At 45.1% G+C, this 25,045-nt stretch overlaps 1 protein-coding gene across 20 annotated transcripts in view; it reads right to left on the reverse strand.

Moving 5' to 3' along the window:
* Window positions 1-25,045, reverse strand: part of Ncam1 (neural cell adhesion molecule 1) — a 291,455-nt gene that overhangs the window by 16,839 nt on the left and 249,571 nt on the right. For 8 of the 20 annotated variants that reach the window (XM_040730282.1, XM_040730280.1, XM_040730283.1 and 5 more), the window contains 6 exons: window positions 24,048-24,198; window positions 23,062-23,246; window positions 22,634-22,730; window positions 22,137-22,307; window positions 20,641-20,772; window positions 1,584-1,708 (listed from right to left, as the gene is read on the reverse strand). In XM_040730282.1, coding sequence (XP_040586216.1) covers window positions 1,584-1,708; window positions 20,641-20,772; window positions 22,137-22,307; window positions 22,634-22,730; window positions 23,062-23,246; window positions 24,048-24,198 — 861 coding nt within the window. Of the gene's footprint in view, window positions 1-1,583; window positions 1,709-9,959; window positions 9,963-13,032; window positions 13,075-14,492; window positions 14,541-18,029; window positions 18,033-19,506; window positions 19,522-20,640; window positions 20,773-22,136; window positions 22,308-22,633; window positions 22,731-23,061; window positions 23,247-24,047; window positions 24,199-25,045 lie in introns of all 20 variants that reach the window. The other 12 variants (XM_040730281.1, XM_040730279.1, XM_040730284.1 and 9 more) reach the window with 6 other exon arrangements.

Consider the following 25,045-nt stretch of genomic DNA (forward strand, 5'->3'; position numbering starts at 1 on the left):
ACAAGAAGCTTCAAAGTGGAAGGGGATAGTTAAAGTCATTGAAATCTAAAATAGCTCTGTGTGTTAAAGACAGTTGCAGTGACAGGTCAGGCAAATAGACCTTGAGGTTGTCTTCATATGGGAGAGATTTCTATCTGGGTCCTGTATCCCAGTTACTATTTACAGTGGCTTCAAAGTGTCTGGGACATTTTGAGATCCCCACATATATTATAACTAATCTGGCAGCTGAAGTTATTTTATTCCCATTTTTCAAATCTAGAAAAGGAGGCTTGGGAAGATGAGATTATCTGTCCTTCAGATCACATGCTGCCAAATGGCAGAGCTGGAACTTGGTGCCATTCAGGCTCATAATTGCCAGAGGCATCCACCCTATAGTAGTACCCACTCCAACTAGGTTGTTTAGGGCCACCTAGCAAGTCTTGACATCCTTCCCTGTAGTAATGAAACTACAGGACCTCCTATATAGTAGTATCTCTGGGCTGACTCTTAAGGAAGTTTACTGAGGCTTCTCCTACTATGCCAGCTCAGAGACAACTCCTCTGAGAATCAGCTGGGATAGCTGAGTAGACAAAAGTGTGTCTGTCCATGTCATGCTCCCACCCCCTTGCTGCAAGGTGTGCATGCCTGCAGGGCTCTGTGCTGGACCCCCATGCCATTACCGTGGGAGCTGTCCCCACGAGAGTTAGGGATGAGCAAACTTCCCGGAAAAAGCCTTATTTGGGGCTTCATGGAGAAAGCAAGCTGCTCTCTGGTCCATTACCTCCAACTACTAAGAAATCTCAGGAACAGGTTATTTCCAATACCCAGCGACACCGCCCCCCAACTACTTGCCAAATGCCATTCTGAAACTGAAACCGTTTGGGGTGGGGGTGGGAATGAAAGATGGACTATTAGAGATCTTAGGTAGGTGGTCAGTGAGCCTTTGGGGAAGCTCAGAGTCAAGCTGATTGTTAGCATTTAGCCCAGATGAGATGCCTGGGAGAGCAGGCAGGGGCTCCAGCTCCCAATCTTCAAGTCAGGAAGAGCCTAGGCTCCTCAGCTAGATGGGACTAGATTCAAACTCGGTCTCACTCATATGGGTGAGAACATCAGTTACTGGCTGTGGTAGCTGTCTAGTTGAGTTGTTTCATCTGTAATTCGGGGGAATAACTGCAGCACTGTAACACCCACTTCATAGGGTTTTATGCAGGAAATATGTCTGGATACAGCACTTGGTTCAGGAGACACACTATCAAAAGTAGTGACTGTTAGAAGGCAGCATGACAATTTTGCACAGAAGCCCTGGATTATGGAAAAAACACTTTGTAGAAAAACTGAAAGAATCAGAAATATCATGGTGATATTCTCACCATCCCAATCATAGTAGAAGTTTTCAAATGGTCCCACTGTGGGCGTGGCCTAACAGCTGTAGGTTAGTCTTGGGACTGAAAACCTTGGCCAAGTTCCATGAGTCTCCTGCAAGTTGCCCAGTGAGAGCCTGTCCTAACCTCGCTTCACTTGGCATTCTCCAGCTCTTGGTCCAACAAGGTAGGTGTCAGGGGCCCAGGGTAAGGAAAGGGAGTCTGAGGATGGAGGCTACTCACCGCTCGGTACTTGACCAGATAGTGTCTGATTGGGGAGCCTCCGTCATCCTGCTTGATCAGGTTCACCTTGATGGAGTTCCCATCCTCTCCCATCTGCCCTTCCAGCTTGGGTGCACTGGGTTCCCCTGAAATATCCAGTAAATTCCCATGAAATCTGGGTCCATGGAATGAGAAGTGGGATGGAGTGATGAGGTGGGGTTGGGCACTTTTCTTGCTTTTTTCAGAAATTCAAATGGTTAAAAAGCAATGAATTTAGAACTCTGAACCCCACTAGATTGCCTCATTCAGTCTTAGCTGAGGCTGCTTTCTGGGAATGTTCTGGAAAATACTCCTTACGAATACAGTTCTTTTCCTGCCTTTCACCGGTCCTCACATTTCCTCCCCCACCTCTGCAGGTTTGATTTCTATAAACCTGACATATCTTGACAGAATGCCTGAAATATGTAAGAACGTCTCAATAGGAAATTTTAAAACATGGAATTACTTTTCAGAATAGCCCTGTGTTTTTATCCCTGGGTACATCATAACTCACTAGAGTCCCAAGGGCTTGGTCACTGATGGGAGTGAATGATGCGGTATTCTTGCAACTAGCTTTTTATGAATTAAATTTTATTGCTTAGGATCACTTAAAAATACGTTTCCAATTGTGGCTAAATAAAACACGAATTGCCATAGGCAAGTTTCCTGTGAATGTAACTACATTTACAGCTCAGTCAAGTGAGTGATAATCTTTGGCTCTTTAATGTATTACAGCAACAACCCTTGCCGGCTTTTTCTTTGTGAGAGGAGAGTGGGGGAAATGGCTTTAGCATTTTACAATAAGAAAAATCAAGTTGCTCATTTCTCTTTATTTGGAGTTTACGCTCACTTGGATGGTAGCACTGTGAATCCAAGTGAGAGAAAGAAGGCAGGTGAACCTGTGTATGATAAATCAGAGAGTGCCAGGACGGCTCTGTAGCATGATGCTGATCTACTGTATGAGAAACTGCAAGCATACACTAAAGGAGCAAATGAGGAGATGTGTAATATAGGGTTGAACTTAAAAATCTGCGCTTGTGAGGAACCGGGAATTCCAGAGAGGACCAAATTCTCTGATCTGTTTCCTGATCTCATGGGGAGGTTGTAGTCCACTCACTTTCTAAGCAAGTTACTGAAAAAAAGGGGATGTGACAGGAGAGCCGGGAAAGGACCTGCCACTGGGGAGAGAAGCTAATTACCTCATTCTGCACCCCTGGCCATAAATGGAAGGCTGCTGGCAAAGTTGGAGTTTAGCTTGGTCTCCTTGTTCAGTTGCTGGGAGCCTCCTCCTTTGGACTCAAAGGTGGAAGCAGAGAGAACAACCCACCCAGAGCCCCACTAGGCATCCCCTGGGACACAGCATGCACACTATCTAGAGTTGGTTAGAAACCCAGACTCCTGCTGTAACAGGAATCCTTGGTGAGATGTGTGTATGAGTAGGCATTGAGAACTGGGGAGAAATGAGGATGAACACGTACTGCAACAGGGAGGACTCCTAATCTTGATGTCTGAAGGTTATTTAGGAAAAGTCAGTCTTACTATATGTTCTCTACAATTGGAAATTTAAGAAACAAAAAAATAGAAATACAAAGATAAATAGATTTTAAAAAATTGTAATGTTTTTTAAGCTAGAGTGTAGCCACTGTCTCAAACTATTTAGAAGAAGCATTTAGATCTGGTTCAAACTATGCTTCAAATTCCTTCGAGCTTTTCTATTATCTTAGGCAATGGTGTCTGTGCCATTATAAATGTCCAGTGGGACTCAAAGTGGAGCCTACTGTAGAATAAGGTAGGGCCTTTTGGTAGATTCTACAGTGCTGAAAACAGCAGTGTTGAAGGAGCCATGAGAGAGAGCTCAACAAGTTCTATTCTCTGGCAGAATTAAGGTTCCTCATCCCAGGGACCATTAAACATTACAGGTTTTAGCATTGAAAGTTCAATACCCCAGAAAATCCCTTAACCCTAGGCTGACAGGGATGGTTGGTGGCCAGGACCAAATGGAAATAGGATTATAGCTTTCTGCACTGAGAGTTGCAACATGGATGGAGTTGGGTATCTCTCTGCTGAGGAAGGAGGAGATTCACCAGGCAAGTGATTGCCTGAGGCATCCTTGGAGGGAGGCAGAGGGCGGTCCATCCAGCTCCTCTTCACTATTTCCTCCCAGGATAGAGTACTGTGGACATTCGGTGCAGAATCAACACCCTGAAGTACCTCTTCTGAACTCTGTCTTGTGAGAGGTATAAAACATCATCTGCCTTCGTTTGCTTCCACTCTTGCAAAAAGGGGGTACAGAATCAAATCTAAGGCACCTTCTACCTCTTTCATTCCTCCATGGGTGGGCTCAGGGAATTACCAACTTTGCCTTGGTTATTCCTCCTAACACCATGGGGGTGGAAGACACAATAAATGGGCTTCAGCCAGCTTTTTTTTTATGAGACACACCATAAGATCAACAGTTCAATATCTGGAAGACACACCATTGTCAACTTTGCTTTACAATTTTTGGAAAGTTTTCATTAAGAGTATTCTTGTCTTTGAAGAGAGACTTCCAAGATCCTTTAACGGCATGTAAATGAACAGGCAACTCTCCCAGGAGTCCCCAAAGAACCCAGAAGTCTCTTATCTCTGAATTTGTTTCAGAAAAAATATATGCATATAATTGAAGTCTCAAAACAACCCCTAAAAACTGTACTGCAGCTCTAACACGCACCCTACTCAAAACAGTAGAATTATCTATCATTCTATCTGACAAGGTTACTCTGACACATATTTATTTTCTCTAGGAGTGCAGAACATTTTATATCATATAGTATTAATTCAGGGTATCATTTAGAAAGCTTTGCCTATGATTAATCATACAAATATGTATTGTATTGAGTTCTAGAAGTTGTCTATCAGGCAATGACATCTCAAAGGTGAATGACATGATTTTCTAGCAAAATGAAAAAAAACATAGTTATGATTATTAAAAAGATAGTGGGGTCCTTGGGCAGTAGCATAAACCTTTCCTATGACAGTACCCATGAAGGAAGATAATTTTCAGCTAAGGAGGAGTTTTGGACCAATTTGGTGGTCCTACAAGTTTTTATAAGTACATTACAATTGAGGAGAAGGGGTTGTTAAATCAATTATCTTACAAATCATCACATGCTTGCTATGTGTTTTTCCTTATAGATTAGGAATGGGGTCAACAACACTTTCCTGTCTGTACAAAACCAGGCTTGGCGAGGACGGGGGCGCTGTAGAGACAATGGGGCCTCAGAGTTAAAGAGGCTCGCTGTTTAATTGAACATATTAGCAGAGGGAATGATTCAGGGGGTCCCAATGTTCTGGGGTGGCTGCTGCTGCGCCTGAAATCATTATGGGCAATTTCAGAAAAACCAATATTGTAATTATTTGTAAATGTTGGTTTGCCGTTCATCAGCAATAGGCAGGTTGCTTTAAGAAGACCCCTGGGGTTAATTATACCCTTTGAGTTTAGCTTCATCTAGGACTCATTTTTTCCTCTCTCATATTTTATGTTACAGCTGAACACAGCACTACTTTAAAAATAAACCTTAACAATAACAAATTTGCAATTCTGGACAATTCTGATATTTTCCTGCAGAATATAAATCATACACACAAGGAGAAAATAGTATGAAAAAGGTCCACTAGTTTCGGATATACCACGGGCAGGCCCTCTGAGAGTCCTCCCAGAAACCATAATTGAAATGTCTATTTCTGGCCATGGAGATTACAGGCTCTTCCTTTGGAATTACTGAGCTTTGGGCCCCTTAAATCTGAATCTACCCGTGCTTTTCCTTTCATCGGCAGAGATGCATGACTTCACAGCAAAAATCATAGCAAGTCCAGGGCTTGGGGCAGCGTCTGTGAAATGTGAAAGGAGAACAAGATTCCCTGTTCCACTCCAGGAAACACAATGGCAACAGTATTCTTAACATGGTAGACCAAGGGCCCGAACAGACTCCCACCACAAAGGCTCTGTCTCTGTTCCTTGCTCACCCATTTTAAATGCTTATTTTTAGTTATGAACGTATGTATGTGTGGGTTTGTGTACAGAACTACAGGTGCCCACAGAGACCAGAAGGGGGCTGTCAGATCCTCTGGAGTCACCCAGTGTGGGTGCTGGAAAGAAGGGGTCCTCCGCAAAAGCAGTACTCTTAATGGTTGAGCCAACTCTCCAGCCCTCACTCACTCTGTCTCCTTCATACAGATCTGCACTGAGGTCTGAGATCTCAGCTATACTCATGATTGACTAGTGGTGGATCTAGAGTTTGTACTGAAGTCTAGAGTTTTTACTATCAAATAGCATTGCTGTGAATTAAAACACTTAATTTTGCTCATGCCAACTCCCATCTCCTTTGTTTAGTTATTCCTCACCAGCAATTTTAACCTTGTACACATCACTTTTTGTTAATATGCATCTTTATAAAAGTCCAATAGGGATGGTTTCCCTATTCAGATGGGAAGCCTATTTCATGTCTCCAGCTCAGACACATTAAGGTTCCATCAAGGAACAGTATTGACAGGTCCTTTGGGAATTAGCAAATTGCCTAGGGGAATCGGAATTTAGAGTTATTAGGCCACTAATTCTCCCTTCTGAAATCGAGTTCTTAGCTAGAGATGTCAAACAAATGACTCTAATGTGTCTGTTCTCTGTCCTTATAACTCTCCCTGACACGTCTTGGGGCGGAGGCAGGGCTCCCTAGATTTCCCTTACTTCCAAAGCTTAGCTCTGTGATGTTAAAGATAAAGGTGCCGATTTGTCTTCATCATTGTTCATCCCAAATAAGACCTCTGGAGACAAGCATTCCTTCTCTTTGAGGTTAAAGGAATGTCTGTTCCAAGGTGACCTGACCTTTGTCACCCTAGCTCCCAACTTCAGGGGGACACCAAAATATGGAATGAATGGGTAAGAATGTGGCCAGTTTCTTGGGCTTTATTTATTTAAAATGTGTATAGGCGTTTCATCTGCACATATGCCTGTGTACCTCATGAGTGCCGAGAGGCTGGAATCCTCTAGGATTCTCTAGGATTGGAAGTACAGATGGCTGCTGGCTGTATGTAGATACTGGGACTGGAACCCAGGCCCTTTGCAAGGGCAGTCAGTGCACTTCACTGCTGAGCCATCTCTGCAGTCCCAATTCCTTAGGTCTTTACAGAGAAAGGACTGTTGAGCCTCCTGGGGTCAAGCTCACTGAGACACCTGGTGCAGAATCTGGTCCAGCTCCATTTCTCGTAGGAATTATGAATGTGTGTTGGGGTGGGGGGGCTTAGATGACAGCACAAAATGCAAATTAGACAGCAACAAATGAACTCTGACAGACTGAACCACAGAAACACCAATTCCCTTTTTGTGGGTAGCATGAAAGCACCAACAGATTAATTGACCAATTATCTTTGTTTCATTGTCCTTAAGAAAAAAAAATGACCATGAAGGTTTGGTTTGTGGTTATGGGGCTGATCCAAGCTGAGGAAATCAGGACAGAAATAACCATGACCGAGTGAACTCTACTCTTGCCTCCATGCCATAAAGGGGGCGGTACACTTCTTCACTAACTCATGGACATTGGTTTGGGTGTTGCCAAGAACTGGGATTCTGGGATGTTTCTGCCCTCACGTTGGTAACCTTAGGGGATCTGGCAGTTTCCAAAGCTGGTCCCTCCCCAAAGGTTTCAGGCAAGATAATGCACCATTGTCTCCCTCTGAGGACTTTTTCTGCTACCTCTCTACCCTGGGAGACTCCAGTGTGGGAGATCCTTTGGAACAAAGGCAATTAGAGCAGAAAGACTGGTGGAAAGTCTGTGTCGACCTGTCAGAGATCGAGGCTCCAAACACACAGCTGTAAAAAAAAAATAAAGGAGGGTGTGGAAGGGGTAGTTAGTGATGTTTTCAATCTAAGAAGGAAGAGTGGGGGTTAAAGAATTTAGTTCGTCAGAACCAGCATTGCCTAATACAAGTCAGGGTCAGTAGCTAAAGAAGAAAAAGATCATTATGAATGGGTGTGAAGGGAGCCATGCTCAGACATGCGACACAGTGACAGAGGGAGTACAGGGAGCTGGTCACACTCATGCTTGATGGTGGGAGATGGATGGGAGTCCCATTTACAGAATCCTTGGATAATGCCCTATGAAATCACTTCTCTGTGGCAGCACCTCAAGCTCTGCAGGTACCCGAGAGCATGTTAGAAATAAATGTTTGCAAAGGCCAGAGTTCGGCTCATCCCCAACAAGCTCACTTCTGTTGTCCTGGAGACAGGTGCTTAAGCTAACCTGTCTCCTTCATCAGAGCTCTTAGTTGACGGGAATGGGGTCCAGTCCCTGGCCTAATCTCCCTCTCCTTCCAGTCACTGTTTCAGGACATAGTAAATACTGCCCAAATGAACCTAAGATGAGTGGAACATCCAGCACATTTAAACTCATCTCAGCCAATTGTGGGTAGGAAGAGACGGATGGGGGCAGGGTGGGGGCAAGGAACACCTGATTTCATTAGCTGTGGTATGTACAATCCACTAACAAGAGAGAAGCTACTAGTTCATTTAAATCATTTGAACTCAGGCCCAAGTCACGTAAATCCTTACTAATGACCAGGGAAAGGAGGGGAAATGTCCTGAACAAAGCTTCACTTTCCTGCACCATAAATTCCACTTGCTCTAACCTCTTTACCCCTCCCCCCTTTTCCCTTTCAGTTCAAGGTTTGTCCTGCTGCTGGTAGTTCACCTGCACAGCAAGTTTTTCTGCTTATCCTTTTCAGATGAGAGTTGAGGACCTGAAATGGATGGGAATATGGAGTGATGAGAGGGGCAATTGCAGGCTGGAATCCTGCAAGGTTCACTGTGACAATGGTGACACTGACAGCTTGGCTCAGCACCGAGGTGTGCTTTCCTGGCAGCTTCAGGAAACAAATTGTTGGCCTTGATTACAGGTCCTGAAGCTACCTCTCTCTCTCTCTCTCTCTCTCTCTCTCTCTCTCTCTCTCTCTCTCTCTCTCTCTCTCTCTCTCTCTCTCTCTCTTAGATCAATTATTATTGTGGCTTGCAACGTTCTTTTGTTTCAGGGACATTCCTATTTTGCTACATACCATGGAAATATCAGACGACTCATTGTTGGAAATGAAGGGGCTTGCTCTGCAAGTCTGGGAGGCTGGGTGTAAATGGGACTGTATTAGGTGATGCTGCCACACCTACCAAGAGTAAGTCCTCAGGGATGGTAAATGGAGGGTGAAGGAAAGGGGATATACACAGGGTAACACACACAGGGAGTGTGACTCAGGGAACAGACCAGGAACAAAGACCATGCAAGACAAGCTGTTGAGATTTTGACTGTGTGGATGTCGCCCAATCAGTTCTCAGAGAAGTGAGGTCAGAAGTGAGGTCAAATGGAGGGAAGCCCCTTGCATGCGCAGGCACACCAAGTGGTTATTGGTGTTAGTCTGGCTACGTGATCACTGCAGCCTGTATGTGTCTTTAGGGTGTGATGTGAATTAAAACCTTACAGTTAGGAGAAAACAGAATGCCTGTGACTCCCAGGGGAGGCTCTGGATAGGTCTGACTTTAGTGGGGGAAGAGCCAAGAGCAGAGGTCCCCTTCTCTCTTGATGGTGATCGAGAAATGTTTTAACAAGGTTGTGACAGGCACAATATTAACTAATTATTTCATCACCGTTAGGCACTTCATCAGGCTATAATTTTTATTTCCTTTTCTGCAAGGGTCAATCATGTGCTTCTTGATTGCATGGAGATTTCAAGTCATCGTTAATTGCCAAGTGACTTTTGCTTGGTTTGTGCCTCCTGCCTGGGGGAGAGCCACTCTTGAAAAGTGACACCTCAGCCATCAATCCAAATTCTCATTTCAGAAAGTCCTCCATTTATGCACATTTCGTGAAGCACTCTCTGGTTTTACAGGAGTGCAACCTTTGCATGGATCAGTCTGTCTTTCAGGAGCACTGGGAGGCTGTAAAACATTTCCACAGGGGGGTGCAGCTCACTTCCAAGCAATTATGGAGCTACTGAATATAAAGTTAAGCAACGAGGATAATTTTCAAGGCACGTTTCTGGGAAATAACGTTTGTGAAGTCTGTTAAAAACTCAAGTTTCCAAACTGTACTGTGGCTAACGTGGCTTTCCTGAGAGGGCAGTTGGTGTGACTAGATTTCTTGAGGGAAAATATTAAACCAAAGGTTGTCATGTTATCAGATTGCCATGTCACAGTTGCAAGGACTGCTGAGTCTAGACGTGAGAACTGAGAACAAGAGTAAAACTTTCAAGTGGCTCTGCTGAATATATCTGAGACAAGAGGAAATGCGTGCCAGGCTGTGGGTTCAGGTTTATTCCTCTAATCAGAACAAAGAGTTTTACCTTCTGTTCACCAGCGTGGACGACATCATCAGCACCATGCAAGCCACATGACAAAGTCACATGATACGCACGCACATGATTGGTTGAAAGGAAAGTGGAGGAGGTCACATGGAAAATACAAAAAAATTAAAAACTGATGTAAACAATGGGCAGGGAGAAAAAAATCAACAACAAAATCACAGACTAAATAAAAGGAGAAATCAAATTAAATTAGCAGCTTATATAGGAGACACTGGGAGGGCAAGTGTACTGCCCAGAAGGAGGAGATAACAAACTATATAGTGCATTTAGTTAACAACACCAATAAGCATTAGATACAGTTGCAACATTGCGGATTAATACCACATCAAGGAGTATGAACACTTTAAAAATGAGAGGGTATTTCTGTCAAGGCCCAAATGTCAACTTAGGTCAATCTCAGAGACTGTTAAAGAAAAAGAAAAAAGAAAAAAAGGGCATGTTATTTATTTGCAGATTCCAGAATTGTCTCAGCATCCTTGGGGAAGCAATGGCAGTGAAACAGCTGTAGGTCATCAAGGAAGAGTCCTGAAACAATAATAGATTGTGTTTAATTAATGAGAGTAATTTCATATTTGTGCTTGGCCAACTAGGAGAGGGAAATGACTGGCGAAGGCTGGGTGGTCATAGGCCAGAGAGGGACAGCTTGTAGGTTCTAATTCTACTTTTTTTACGACATACCCATCCTAACACCCTAAGGGACTCTTCAGAGTCAAGGCACACATAAAAGGGAAAAAGTCAGTACAGGTAAAGGACTTGGTACCCTCTAGTAACTGATATAGTAGCTGCATTGATACCAAATAGCAGAAACCAGCCCCTGGTCCAACATGTAGAGAGAGTGACATTAAATGTACACTTGATTACTTGTGGACTTGATGATGCCTTCAGATTTGTCAAGACTGTGTGGATAAGAAAGGGGTTCGAGAATTACAGTGTAATCCAGGGTTTCCCTGTTTGAGTTCACCTATATTCCTTCTGCAGTGAGCTTTACTCCATACTGCAGTTTGGGATTAAATAACAGACCCTAACTTCCTAGGTTTCCTAACATAACTTTCATAGGCCTGGGGCAAGTTCTAACTCTTGACAGTTGAGGTTGAGGGAGAAGGGTAAAGATGAGAGGTAAAGATACCTTTCTGAAAGTATGCCACTGACTAAAAATAATGAGAAGGAAACACTTTAGGTAAGTGCCATATCCTTGCCACTGTCAGCTAAGAGAATGCAGGATTTTATGGTCTATTGCGATACAGGTTTTTGCCAAGGGTGCCTGGCAAGGATTACATGTGGCGAGCAATTCCTCTTGATTTTTTATTCATGAAAATTTCCTTCACCTATGATTAAACGGATCACACACACACACACACACACACACACACACACACACACACACACACACCCCACATGCATATACACCCCTAGGAGATATGATTTACTTTCACCCATGTTATCTGACTGATGGAGTTTTGCATGGCCCTGGCTACTGTGTTCCCTTCCACTGTGGCTCACATACTCTCCATCTTGTCTCGATGAGCAGGAATGCACTCACGATAACACAGGCTGCTACCAGTCATGACGGCCTCTCCTTTCTCTCACTATCCACTGGGACCTATGATTTGGGTCAGTAGTCGAGTGGTTCAAAATAAAACAGTCTCCAACCTCCTGCTATCAGATTTCACGATTAAGCATCTTATCTTCAGATAGATATGTCTGATGTTTAAAAATGAAACACCCGTCAGGGGAGAAATACTTCATTCCTCTTTCAGGAGAAGTCTGGAGCCGAGACTGTGTTTCATTGACAGACAAGACCAAGATACAAAGAGGTGTCTCAAATAGGACAGGGTTGTGCAAATAGGTCGTGGAGCTTTCTCCTATTGCCTGGGACACATACAGCACCAGACTGAAAAGGGACAGTAGGAGACCCTGCAGAAGAAAGGGAGTTGTTAGCTGCATTCCTTGTCCAAATGCAAAAAAACCCACAAACAAACAAGAAAATCCTCAAGCCCATCATCAGTGTTAAACCCATGTGAATGAGCCTGGCTTTATTGTCTCTGCTCTGCTCACAGAAGCAAACCTCAAAGGCACCAGGAATTAAAATTCATTGCAGCACACACACAGGAACACCAACAAAGCAGACCGTAGCTACGTTCTGCAGGAGAAGAAAAAGAACCATTCCATGCAGCACACCAAACCAGCAAACTCTCTTCTCTCCTCTTTAATTATGTATCAAAAGCCTTAGCTGGGTGTGGAACTCTGCAGGCCTGTCATCTGCCTTCTCTGGCTGCTGTTTAGGAGGCAGGACAAGCTCTCTCTGCATCCAGAAACACAGTAAAAGAGGAAAGCCCTGCCCACCGTCCAGTGCTGGAAGATAGGCAGTCCTGTACAAACAGGCTTCCCATTACCAAGGCCAGACCGGAAGCTTTCAGCTGACTAAGCAGGTTTTCAGGCTGGTAAAGGGGATGCAGTTGGCCCCTGGATTCTACTGTTAGGATTGGAAGTCTAGCATTTTCACCCCAGAGAGCTTGCGGGGGGGGGGGGTGGCTTTATTCTATTGTTTTTCTAGCACTGAGTGATAAGGGGCAGAAGGAAGGGACTGTGACTCCTTCTATATGTCCTCTGCCGTGAGACAAAGGCAGCCATGTTGTCAGAGGACACAACACCTTCCACCTTTCTCAGAGCAGCCTTCCTCCTCTGGTTTCTTCCTTGCTCTCAGCCTTATTGGTGTGTGTGTGTGTGTGTGTGTGTGTGTGTGTGTGTGTGTGTGTGTGTGTGTGCGCGCGTGTACAGTATTTCGGGACAGTAAAATCTTGAGAAGGAGTTACCATTCTTTTCCCCCTTCCTTTTCTGTTTTTAACAGGAATGTCTATTTGGAAATGTCTCCTCAAGAATAGACTCTACTACAAATAACTACCCCTTATTCTTTTGGAGGAGGTTTCATTTGCTTCCTTGGCCAAACAGACAGCATGCTTAGGAAACCATCCATGCAGTCACAAATGTAGTCTGTGCTATCACAAACATTCGATCAGCAGTGCTGCCCAGAGCAGCCAGGCTCTGTACTCACTAGACAGGTCTGTGGTTGGAAGGACAGGAAGAGGCCAGGTTGCTATGGAAACATGAAGGACAGAAAGGGCACCGGAAGGTGAAGGTGAGAATGGAGATAAATCTTATATACCCATAAGAACAAATTGTGCGCATAAGTATGTGCGCATATATATCATAAATATGTATGTGTATATGCATCATATACAGTAGGAAAGTCACTCATCCTGTCTCCCTTATTTATCAATATTAATATAAATATTTTAGAGAGATTATCAGAGATTTTGTTGACAAAGGACTCATGCAGCAAGAAATACTTGATCTCCCAATTATTCTTTCTAATAAATCCAGTTACTAAATGCTAGACATTTAGTAATTTTTTCACAAACATCCATACAGTATGGGGGGAATCTATCCTTCATTTTAGAGATAAGAGATCTGAGATTTCGGGATGCCAAATGTGGTCATGAAGTTACGGGTAGAAGGATGAGAACAAAGATTCGAACCAATGCCAGTTTTGTTCCGAATCTTGGACTCCTTTGGTTACAGTGCATAGCTTGGAATGAGGTGGTAGGAATGCTTCCTATTAGAAGTGATGGGAAGAGTGTTTTCAGTTTGGGGGCATCTGCAGTATTAGGGAGCACAAGACCATCCAGGGAAGGCATGCTGCTGTGTGCTGCTCTCAGCCGATGCTGGCATCACACCAGTCACTTGCTCAGTAATGTCTCACCCACCACGCCCTTGCTGGAACAAAAGCACGGAGCAGTGAAGGGAAGGGTGGGCAAAAACCAGGCTCAGCCTCTACAGCCTGCTGGGTCAGTGATGCCCAGCAACGGACAGCAAAGCAGAGCTTGATAAACGCTGTAATTTTCATTTTCATGTTTTTAGGGTGAGTGCGGGACTTGTCATTTGATTTTAAGATGGAGATGAGTAAGCCTCACCTGAAAGGGTTAAGTAATTCGTGCAGATGCCTCTTGCCAGGCACATCTGTGAGCAAGCACTGTTAATTTCCCCACAAATATTTATGAGACGCCTATGCCCTTATGGATATGGTGAAAGCTACGGGCCTCACTATCTAATTTCAGTGCGTGAGTCCAACTAAAACAAAGGGCAAAAACACAACACCTCAAAGCATTTTATATGACCCCGTAGGCAGGGAAGGTTTTTTTTTTTCCCCTTGGTAAATTCCTTTGACTTTTCCAAATATCGGCTTTGGTCTGGCCCGCTGGGAATCATATCACAAGCATATGGCCACCAAAGCAGCCCCAGCACAGCTGTCTGCAGGGCTTCCTACCCAGAGCAAAGCTCTTCTCTAGCCTGCCCTGAGAGCATTTCTCTCTCCCTTTGCTTCTTTTAAAACCCGATGTGAGTTTCCATCGCCAGAGCTGAATTATCACCCGGTGAAGCAGATAACCTCAGACAGATGAGCCTGGTGGGTGGGAAGCCACCTCCAGGGGCATGGGTGAAGAAAGCAATACTCACTAGCTTGTGCAGACAATGGAACAAGGGTGGAAGAGTTAGCAGGAGCCACTGGAGAAAGAAAAACGATGGTGAACAAAAAAGGAAAAATAGATCATTGGAAACACACAGATGCTGAACTGAAAAAAAAATGGGAGTAGCGATCCTGGGGTGCTGGTATGAGGAACAGACGTGAAGCAAAGGTGGAAAGAGAAAATGTGTGCATGGAACAGGTGGCCGGCACATTACTGGAAAGTATGCAGGACTCTATTTTAAGTACAAACCATGACCCAAGACCCTGTTAAATCTCTTGCACAGGTAAGGAATTGTCCAGGCCCAGCTGAAGAGGCCTCAAACCTTGACTAAATACCAACAGTCACTTGGGCAGGATCACCTGTGCCCATAAGCTCTGAGGGACAGGAGGACAGGTACCTGGGCCTCAACTTAATAGTAACTTTAGTAAAGAAAGATTGGCTTTTCATGTCGCCTTCTATATATGGGTTTGTATATAGGCATGTATCTGTGTGCGCTGCATATCTTTTGCAGGTGTACACGTGTTTGTGTTAACGGATGCTTATGCACACCTATGTGTGTGTGTCCACGCCAGAGGTTGATGGTGAGTGTCTTCCTCATTTGCTTTCCACCTTATTTAAAACTGCTTTATTTTAAATTGCATATATGTGTGTATGTCTGCATGTGGATGTATATGTATGTGCACGTGAGTGTAGGAACCTGAGGAGACCAAAAGGGGGCATCAGATCCTCCACAGCTGAAGTTATAGGTGCTTGTAGCTGTGTGACATGGGTCCTGGGACCTTAACTCTAGTGCCCTGCAAGAGCAGTGTATGCTCATAACCAGAGAGCCACATTTCCTGCCCTCAACCACCTTATTTTTTAAGGTGGGGTCTCTCACTGAACCCAGAGCTCATTGATTCAGCTAGGCTGACAGGCTAGGCAGTGAGCCCCAGAAATCCTGTTGTCTCTACATTCCACTGGGATCACATGCTGCCTTACCTGGCTTTCTTACATGAGTGCTGGGGATCGAACTTAGGTCCTCACTCTTGAACAACAAGTAATTTACTGACTAAGCAAGCACCTTCCCACTCATGACCTATAGCAAAACCTATACATCTCACTCTTTAACTTCAATAACTGAGAGAGATGGAATTGGCCATCTTCAATAGATAGGTACAACTAGTTTTCATACAGAAGCCTCTGGAAACATGGCTGCTTTCCAAAAATCCTCCTTAGAGAATGTGGTTGCTTATGCTGTGAGGGAAGGGTGAGACAAATGTCATTCAATATCATTCCTGCTCCCCTAGAGAAAGGGAATGTTAAAGATACAGGGTCCTCACCAGCAATCCTAACTACCCTTCACCATGGAGGATGGTTAGAAACTGTACATCTGCCACACTGGAAGACTGTATGGATCTTTGGTGTTTGACTGACAAGTATCCAGAAGTTGTCCTTCAGCCATAATACGCACAGTCTCCTCTGAGAATTATGTGGTAAAATGGAAAAGCATCAATCTATTGGTAGTGCTGAGTCAGTGCTCAGGAGCTTGCTTTTCCAGGACCTTCCAGGTAAAGGTATCTGATGAAAGCCAGAGTCAATGTTCCCAGAGTCATAGCAGTTTGGTTACTAAACATTCATGAATAGATGGCTCAGCTAATTAAGGTAAAAGTCTCTCTTACTCTGTGTGTATGAGTTTGTGTGTGTGTTTCTTAAGATGTATAATTGCTCATATTATTTGGTAAAGGCCTCATATTTTATGCATTTTAATAACATACATTGCAATGCATTTAAGATTTAAGACACCTCTTTTAAAAAATGTGCAATGTCTACACCTCAAAGTACTCCATTTTACTTCCTGGCACAGAAGTTTCATTCAGGTCATGAAATGCTACAAGTGACAGAGCAAAAAGATTCAGGCAAGCAGTTCCGGCAGGGAAGCAGCACCCCCTCCTTCCCAGGCACAAAGATCAGGATCTTAATAGCAAAGGGCTTGGGTTCACACAGGCATTGAGCTTGAAAACACATGCAAAGGAACATTCCCCAGGTTAGAGCTTAGTTTGTTGAGAGTCACAGTTTTCTTATCACTCCATGCACGGTACCCAGAGGACCCTCAAACAGCTACATCATGCTTCATCTGGCAGCCAGGAGGCCTTGGCCCTTCACATACTTGTGACTTTTGCTAGTTTTGCCTGCTCATCTCTGCCTCTCATAAGCCTGTGCTCCTGACTGTGCAGAGGTTTCCTAGGGAGTCAAGACAGCAATTCTATTACTGAAACACCTCAATGAACTCCAGCAGTTAGTTAATGCCAAACTCTGGTTTCAACTAACACCTCCCAACTCAGGGGTCTGGCAGCTAACATTTCTGGTCCTGCGCCTTCTGTCTCCTGGGACTAGGGGTTACACTCTGGTCCCAACTCCAGAGCCCCAAGTCAGGCTGTGTATAGACACTTACAGTCCTATAGCACAGGGGAGGAGTGCTGGTGGATGAGCACAGGCTTGGCGGCACACACAGCTCAGGTGATGGCTGATTCTTTACCTGAGTTCAGGCAACTTTGTTGTCTTCTGAGAAGTGGGACTGAGGACCCAGAGGAGAGCCTTACTTAGACAAAAAGTGGGCTTGGTCTCAGCAATGGTAAACACTGACCTCATTTCCCAATGGGGTAGTCCTGAGCAGCAGGATACCCCTGGGTCAGACCTGCACTTCAGTGATTTGGGGAAGGTTGAAGGAAAGGCCCCGCTGAAGTTTCTTCAGGAAGTGTGCGGTTCCCATGTTTATCAAACCCTGATGCTGATATTCTGCTCATGATTCTACTGTAGTACTTCCGTTTGTTATGAGCAAGGTTGCTTCTTAGTCCTTCCTTCTTAACCCTCCCCCCCTTCCTTGTTTCTTTCCTTCTTCCATCCTTGCCTGTATGGAGGACTGAATCTGTGGGTTTGCACAGGATAAACAAATGTCCCACCACTGAGATATGTCACCAGTCCTTTCTCTTTCCATTTTATCTTGTGAAGGGTCTCACTAAGTTACCCAGTGTAGCCTGGAACTCAGTTTGTAGCCTAGGTTGGCCTTGAACTTATGGCCCTCTTGTCTAAGCCTCCCAAGAAGCTGGGGTTAGGCCTATGCTTTTTTTTTTTTTTTTTGGTTTTTATGAGACAGGGTTTCTCTGTATTGTTTTGGAGGCTATCGGTCCAGCCCGGCCTCAAACTCACAGAGATCTGCCTGCCTCTGCCTCCCGAGTGCTGGGATTAAAGGCGTGTACCACCACCGCCTGGCCAGGCCTATGCTTCTTAAGGCCTGTGCTTATTAATTCTTTAAGGCATACCTTTATTATGATTGAGAAAACTGACTTTTGTGCTAGTTGTTGCTGTATCACAACCTTCTCTAGAGGACACTCAGAGAAGTGTCCACTTTCTCCATTAATTGTCCACTTTCACACTACTAACAAAATACCAAGTCTGGGGGCCTCCTTCTTTAAAAAGTTAATAAGGAAAACTAAAATTTTAAAACATTTAATTAAACCTGTAATTTTTAGCACGACTTGAAGCATACCTTCTGCTGTATTAAGAAGCAAACCCAAACCCCCAACAATCCCATCTTAATAAGGGCCTAGCTGCAGGAAACTACTGTGACCTTGAGGGCCAAGATTAGTTCCTATGAGTCAGTTGTAGCCATTGGGGAGAAGACATCCAACAGCAAGTCTTATCCAGGCTTCCTCCTCTCTAACCTAGCAAAGCTGGTCCTCATTTACTGATCACTTTCTGTAGAAAAGGGCCTGGAGGAAGCAGCTAAGGATTGTTGGAAGGATCCAGAAGAGCTTTCTCTCCACAGTTCCCCCGGGGCAGAGCTGTCTGTCAGTCCTACCTGACTGCTCCTTTCCTGCACCCCAGCTCCCACAGGCCTCCGTTCTGACACTTTCCCTAGCTGATGCATTCCGCCACCTTGACTGATCGCGCAACATCCACACTCATCTACTTAGTTTCTGCTGTTGCTGCACTATTTCAGAATACGTTTTTATAATATAGGCTTCCCAGGGTGCCTTTCAGGACCTAGCAGCTTTCTTGGAACAGTGCACGGCTTCCTGGATATCTTTCCTTCTGGGTCTGTCAGGTGCCTCTTCTATCTGTTGTTTAGGATCTCAGCCTAGGAAGAGAGAGCCCAACCTTGGCAAAGTGACATTGGGACTTGGGTATTGCAGTAGACTGAGGGGTCAGGCCAATTCTACTCTCTGCAACAGCTTCCGTCTCTCATTTCCCTAGTTCTGTATTGTCATTTTACATAACTAGAGTGTCACTGCCAGTGGGAATCTCTCCCTCACTCCAAGTGATACTGGGTAGTTACTAAGTTAACCCGCCAGTCTGTTCCCAACATGGAAATATACACTGTAAGCAATCCAGTGAGCATAAAGAGAGCTGACAAGAACTTAGGGCTCAGCCCCCTCCCCACCCCTACTTCACGCAGCTGCCTGCAGGATGCAGTGTACAGTGACACCTGTCTGTATGCCGCCATAACAGGGGGTCCCACCAGTAGGCTCATCTACTAACTAATAGGTGAGGAAGGAAGAACGTGTCCTCCATTCCTTTACTTCTTTAAAGCAAACTAGTAGGTTATTTTCGGCTCTTTGGAACAGTGTCCTCACGAGGCAGGTGTCACTCCTCTGGTACCATGGCTAAAAGTGAGGGCTGCTATCAGCTCATTACTTGGAGATCATCTGCAGATTTCCACCATGCTCTGTTCAGCAAATCGTATCTTTTCCACAATGTAATCACTACACGCAAGAATTAATAAATATGCACAATTTCAAAAGACACGGAAGTTGCATGCTCTAGAACAGAAGTGTTAGCCTCTTGGAGTAACCTATGTACGTTAACAAAGGCACAGCTAGACTAAGGTCAGTGTGGTTAGGGCTCAGACAGCATCATCTACTTCAGCCTCTAGGGGACAAAAAAAGGGGCCAGAACTAAATTATGAACTAGAACTAGATGTTAACACTATGAAAACAGGTAATGAGGTATGAAGAGGCACTTACGTGGAGGAGGGCTATCTGCATTTCCCATGGATGGAACACAGACGAAAAGAAAAGCCAAGAGACAGACCCAGGGGAAAAAAAATAAGATGTAAAAGAAATGAACAGAATCCACAGAGCACATGGAGCTGAAACTCAAATTATCAAATTACTTCAAACAGAAAGAAACACTCCCTTCAGAAGGAAGAAGAGAAGAGCTCTGCTATGGCTGGGAAGAGGTTAAAGGGACTCTGTGTGTAGACTCCCAGGCTTCTCAGAAAAAGAAGCAAAGGGTTCTCATGTGCGGATTAAATCAGAGGTTCTGGGAGAGTCTGGGGCTCCACGGTCACCTAGGAGACCAGTTCTGTCTACAGCATCTTCTTCAGCTGACCCAGGAGCCTTGTGGGGAAGCAATGTGGACGGCAGAGGATCATGGCCAGGCAAGGCTTGTCCAGAGCCTGGCTGCTGTGGGAAAGGAAGGCTAAGCTGGGCAAGCACGGTTTAGGGATGGGGGAATGACAGAGAGAAAGCAAGAGGCAGTCCTGAGCGGAACATGGGGAAAGCAGCTCGCCCAAAAGAGTCCTTGAGGCACAGATGGTCTGAGGAGTCATCTTGGGAAGGAAGAATCAGGTAAGTCCAGGGCCCCTTTGGGAAGGTGAGGACCTGTTCCTCTTCTCAGAGGAGACTCTTCTATGTTTTTTCTCTGTATGACTTAATATTGCCAGTGCATCAAAAGTCCCAGTACAAATGGCATGGGTAGTCCCTGTCTCTCTACTGCCTTCCTTCAAGTTACAGGGTGCTTAAGGGCTTCTGTGGCTTGGCTCAAAGAAGCAACTCTCTCAATTCCTTCCATATGCCCTGCGTTTGTCCGTCAGCTCGTCACCACAGTTAATCAGTGATGGCCCCTGGCTGCTATTCTAATAAACTGGGCCACCCACTAGGACAGTGTCTTCCACCCATTTTGAGGATGAAAGGGGTGTAGATTAGCCATCCCTGAGAACCAGAGAGTTAAGTGGGTCACAATGACCATGGGGACCCAAAGGATAAAAGCCATCTTCTGAGCTATGATGGGTACAATTCAGGGTCTCTGTCTGTCCCTGAGGGAAAGAAGGAAGAGGGTGAATATGAGGAAGAGACAGAGGAGTTGGCTCTACTTACGGACTGGCTGTGTCTTGAACTCGGTGGATGCGCTGATCTCGCCCAACCCCTTGCCGTTGAGGGCCGCCAGTCGTACTGCATACCTCGTCTCAGGCTTCAGGCCCATGATGGTGACAATGCCTTCCATGTTGGCTGTGGTGAGAATATGGGACAGATCAAAAGAGAATGGCCACGTACAGGGAAAACAGTGTATGGAAAATCCTATGGTGGATCTTCATAAAGTTAAACATAACCATTGTTTGGCAAATACGTGGATAGACTGAAAACAGGAGATAAACAGATACCTGTCCACTCATGTTCCCACTTGCAGTATTACCCAGAGTTCAAAGTCACAAGCAGCCTTGATGACTTATGTAACGGATGAATGGATCAATGGAATGTAGTGAGGACCAACCATGGGATATTTACCCAGTCTTACAGATGAAATGCTGACATGTGCTGCAATATGGATGAACCGTGAGAGCGTTTGTTAAATAAAGAAGTGGACACAAAGGGACAAATCATATATGAGGCCCTCCCATGAGAACCTAGGGTAATCAGCTAGAGAGACAGCAGAATGGGGCTTACCAGGGACCAGAAGGAGGTGGAGAAAGGGGGTAGAGGATGGAAATGTTCTGAAGATGGACAGAGGTGATGGCTGTCACTCAATGCTGCTGACTTGTATATTTAAAAATGATTAAATGCAAAATCCATGTAGATTTTATCATAATTAAAATATAAACATAAGTAATATTTTAAAATAGAGGGGGCTGGGGGATGTCTTAGTGGGTGAAGTGTCTGCTGCATGAAGGCCTGAGTTGAAATTCCCAGAAGGCATGTACAAGTTGGGGGTAGAGATACACTCTGAAGCCCCTGCACAGGGGGGCTAAAGACAGATGGGTCACAGACCACTGATGTTCATTGGCCAGCTAGCCTAACTGAATTCATGAATTTCAGGGTCAAAAAATAAATGTGGAGGGTGATCTAGGAAAGATACTTGATGCTTACTCTGATAGAGAGAGACAGAGAGAGAGAGACAGAGAGACAGAGACAGAGAGAGAGACAGAGACAGAGAGAGAGTTAGTTAATCTTGAAAGACATCACTGCATTGACTGAAGATATAGAACAGATCTGGTTCAGGGTAGATCTGTCATATTGCTGGCCTGGTAGCTGTCATCAGTACATGGCAGTCCCTGAGTACAGACACCAAGCAGGGATGGCCAGGTATCATGTTTCGTCAGAGACGCAGCAGAGAACAGAGCAGGGATGCGCTGCACCCATTTTTCCCACTATGCACAGCAGCTGATTAGGTCTTATGTCAGGGAAGCACCTAAGAGGTTCTGCCTGGCCTGGTGAGGTAATGAGGACAGAAGGTTAACAACTCTATGGAAGCATGACCCCAATTCTAGCTGGAGAGTTCCTAATTCTGGTGAAAGGCAGATGGTGACACCCTGCATGTTCCCTACCTGCATGGTCAGCAAAGTTCTGATGAATTTGAGGGTGTGTACTAGACTCACCTTCTTTGGCATCATACCACTTGAAATGCCATGCTTCTTCACCCAGTGACTTCCACTCAGCCTTGTATTTGAGGATAGGCACTCCACCTGTGGCTTCTGGCTCATCAAACTGCACCTGTGCTGTGCTGGAGTATGGTTCCACCCGGTCGATGGATGGAGAAGACGGTGTGTCTGTGAGTGTAAATATGGACACTCAGGTCATGTATGTGGCCCAAGACTATACTCTGAAATATGTCCCATGCTTCTGCTCCCTCTTGGGGATCTTATCAATGAGTAAGAATCTCTAATTTTGGAGATTCCACTTTCCTAGCTCACTTCAGATTCTCCTCAACCCATCCCACAGTCAGATTCTCACACTTCAAGTGGCTTCTTGCTTCCTTGCCATCTGGCTTTTCAGAGTCTGGATCTGCCTTCTACCCCATCATGGTATCCTTAAAGTGTATGAGACGGGCCAGCAGGGCAAGAATGGTGTGAAAGTTACCATGAAGGGCACTCACCTGCTTGAACAAGGATGAATTCCAAGGACTCCTGTCCAATGCGGTTCACTGCCGTACAGTTGTAGTTTCCAAAGTCATTTTCTGAGTCAGGGGTTACCTATAGAAAGAAGGGCCCCAGGGGTTACAAATGTCCCATGAATAGCCACATTCATCTTTAGATAGTAAAGAATAAATCTGGTGATATATGCATTATCAATCACAGTGGAAAGAACCTAGTGTCTCACAGAAGAGGCACATTCCATTTCCCCATCCCAGGCAAGCCACGTGATCAGGACCACTGAAGCTGAGGATGAGGATCTAAAGACTCAGTTTCTTCTCTATCCAATGCTCCCCAGTTTAGGATTGCCAGGGAAGCAGGAAAAGTGATGGGACCCTTCCCATTATCACAGGGCCTGCTCCACCCTGCCCTTTCCCACACCCTAATTCACCTCCAGGTAGCTAGCAGATGGGGTGTTGTAGATCTTGATATTGCTGTAGTTGGAGCTTGGCAGCAACTGACCATCTCGGAACCAGGAGATTGTGGCACTTGGGTAGGCAAAGACCTCACAGGTGATGTTCACCTGGTTCCCCTCCCATGTGTACACAGCCACAGGGCCCTGGAGCTTGGGTGCATCTGCAATGAATGACAATGACCATCAGAACAACTACCACTTTCTTGAAACACCCTCAACCTGTCTTCTGGCACTGGGAAGGTAGATATGACCCAAAGTAGAGTGGGTTCCTGGACCAGTAGAGCTCTGGGACATTTTGGAACTCATGTGTAAATGTTCTCTTGGCTGCTGGGAATCTTGGGGATGGTGTGTGTGTGTGTGTGTGTGTGTGTGTGTGTGTGTATGTATTTGTGTGTGTGTATGTGTCTGTATATTTGTGTGTCTATGTGTTTGTGTGTCTCTGTGTGTGTGTCTGAGTGTGTGTGTGTGTGAGTGTGTGATATGTGTGTTTGTGCATGTGTGTGCTCATGCATATATGTATGTCTATGTGGAAGCTAGAAGTCAAACCCAAGTGTCATTTTTCAGGAATCATTCACCTTGTTTTTCGAGAAAGTGTCTCTCACTGGAGTGTAGGGCTTATTGATCAGGTTAGACTAGCTGTGTGTGTGTGTATGTGTGTGTGTCTGTGTGTGTGTCTTCATGTGTCTGTCTGTGTATGTGTGTGTCTGTCTGTGTGTGTATGCGTGTGTCTGTCTCTGTGTATGTATCTGTCTGTCTGTGTCTCTGTATGTGTGTGTGTGTCTGTGTATGGGTGTCTGTGTGTTGTCTATACTTGGGGTCATAGCACTGGAACAGTTGAGGGCCAACAGCCTTGGAGAATGAACAAGGTGGGAACTTGCTAGTGCAGCTGAAGCTTATCTGTCTACAGTACCCTATCCTTCTCTGCTCCTCCCCAACCCATTCCTTCCCTAGTCACTCCTTACATTGAACTTCAAGGTACATGGACTGGGAGTCCTGGCCGATGGTGTTGCTGGCAGTGCAGATGTATTCTCCAGCATCTGTGTACTGGATGCTCTTCAGGGTCAGGGAGGACACACGAGCATGGCTGCGTACCACCATGTGCCCATCCAGAGTCTGCCAGGAGGAAAAAGACAGCATCAGAGTCTGAGGAGAGGCAAAGGGCAGGGGCAACTAGATCAGTGTGGGTCTACGAGACAAGGTCGGTGCTTGTCTGTGACCAGTCTCTAGTCTTCTCTCTATGCCAACCTCTAATTTCACTTCACCTGGTTCATAATGGGGGAGAGAGTGTGGGAGCAGAGTAGGAACAGAAAATGGGACTCAATCAATTTGCAGCATAGTAAGGTCCCCTAGACTAGTTTGGGATGTATTAAAATGGAAGCAAAAGCCTTGGATGGCACAAACTCCAGAAAAGCCTTGCCTTTTGAGATCCGGGGGAACTAGCACTTGCCTCTGTCCTTTCCTTCTAGTCTGACTCCCCAAACACCCAGTCCCATGGTGTGTGAATGTGTACAAGGGAATGCCAATGACCCAAATATGAGGAGTTATGAAAGAAGCATCCTTCCTGCAAATGTGTCTCTTCTCTGGATGCTTGGTAGCAAGACAATAATCTTCACTCTTAATGGGAAACAAGTCAAAGCTCAGGCACTGCTGAGCTGAAAGTAACAGTCTTCTCTTGAAGAACAGCACAAAGAGAGCCACAGACTCACCACTCATCCAGAATCCTTTTTATCAAAGTCTGCCACTGTCCCTAGCCTTCCATACTACCATGAGTTTACTGAATCTCCAGACTCACAAGGACTGCTAAGAAATGAATGAACACACAGTCCTTAGGCAATGGGTACTAAAAATATTTTCAAGGGTTCCCTCCTTGATATTCTGAGCAAAAGGGGTGCTAGACTTCAAAGGGTCTAGGCATGTACTCCTAAGTCAGAGTACCCTGTGTGAATTGGGATACCCCATT

The sequence above is a fragment of the Mesocricetus auratus genome, unplaced genomic scaffold (genome assembly GCF_017639785.1).
Source record: "Mesocricetus auratus isolate SY011 unplaced genomic scaffold, BCM_Maur_2.0 Super-Scaffold_100022, whole genome shotgun sequence".
Classification (NCBI taxonomy): domain Eukaryota; kingdom Metazoa; phylum Chordata; class Mammalia; order Rodentia; family Cricetidae; genus Mesocricetus; species Mesocricetus auratus.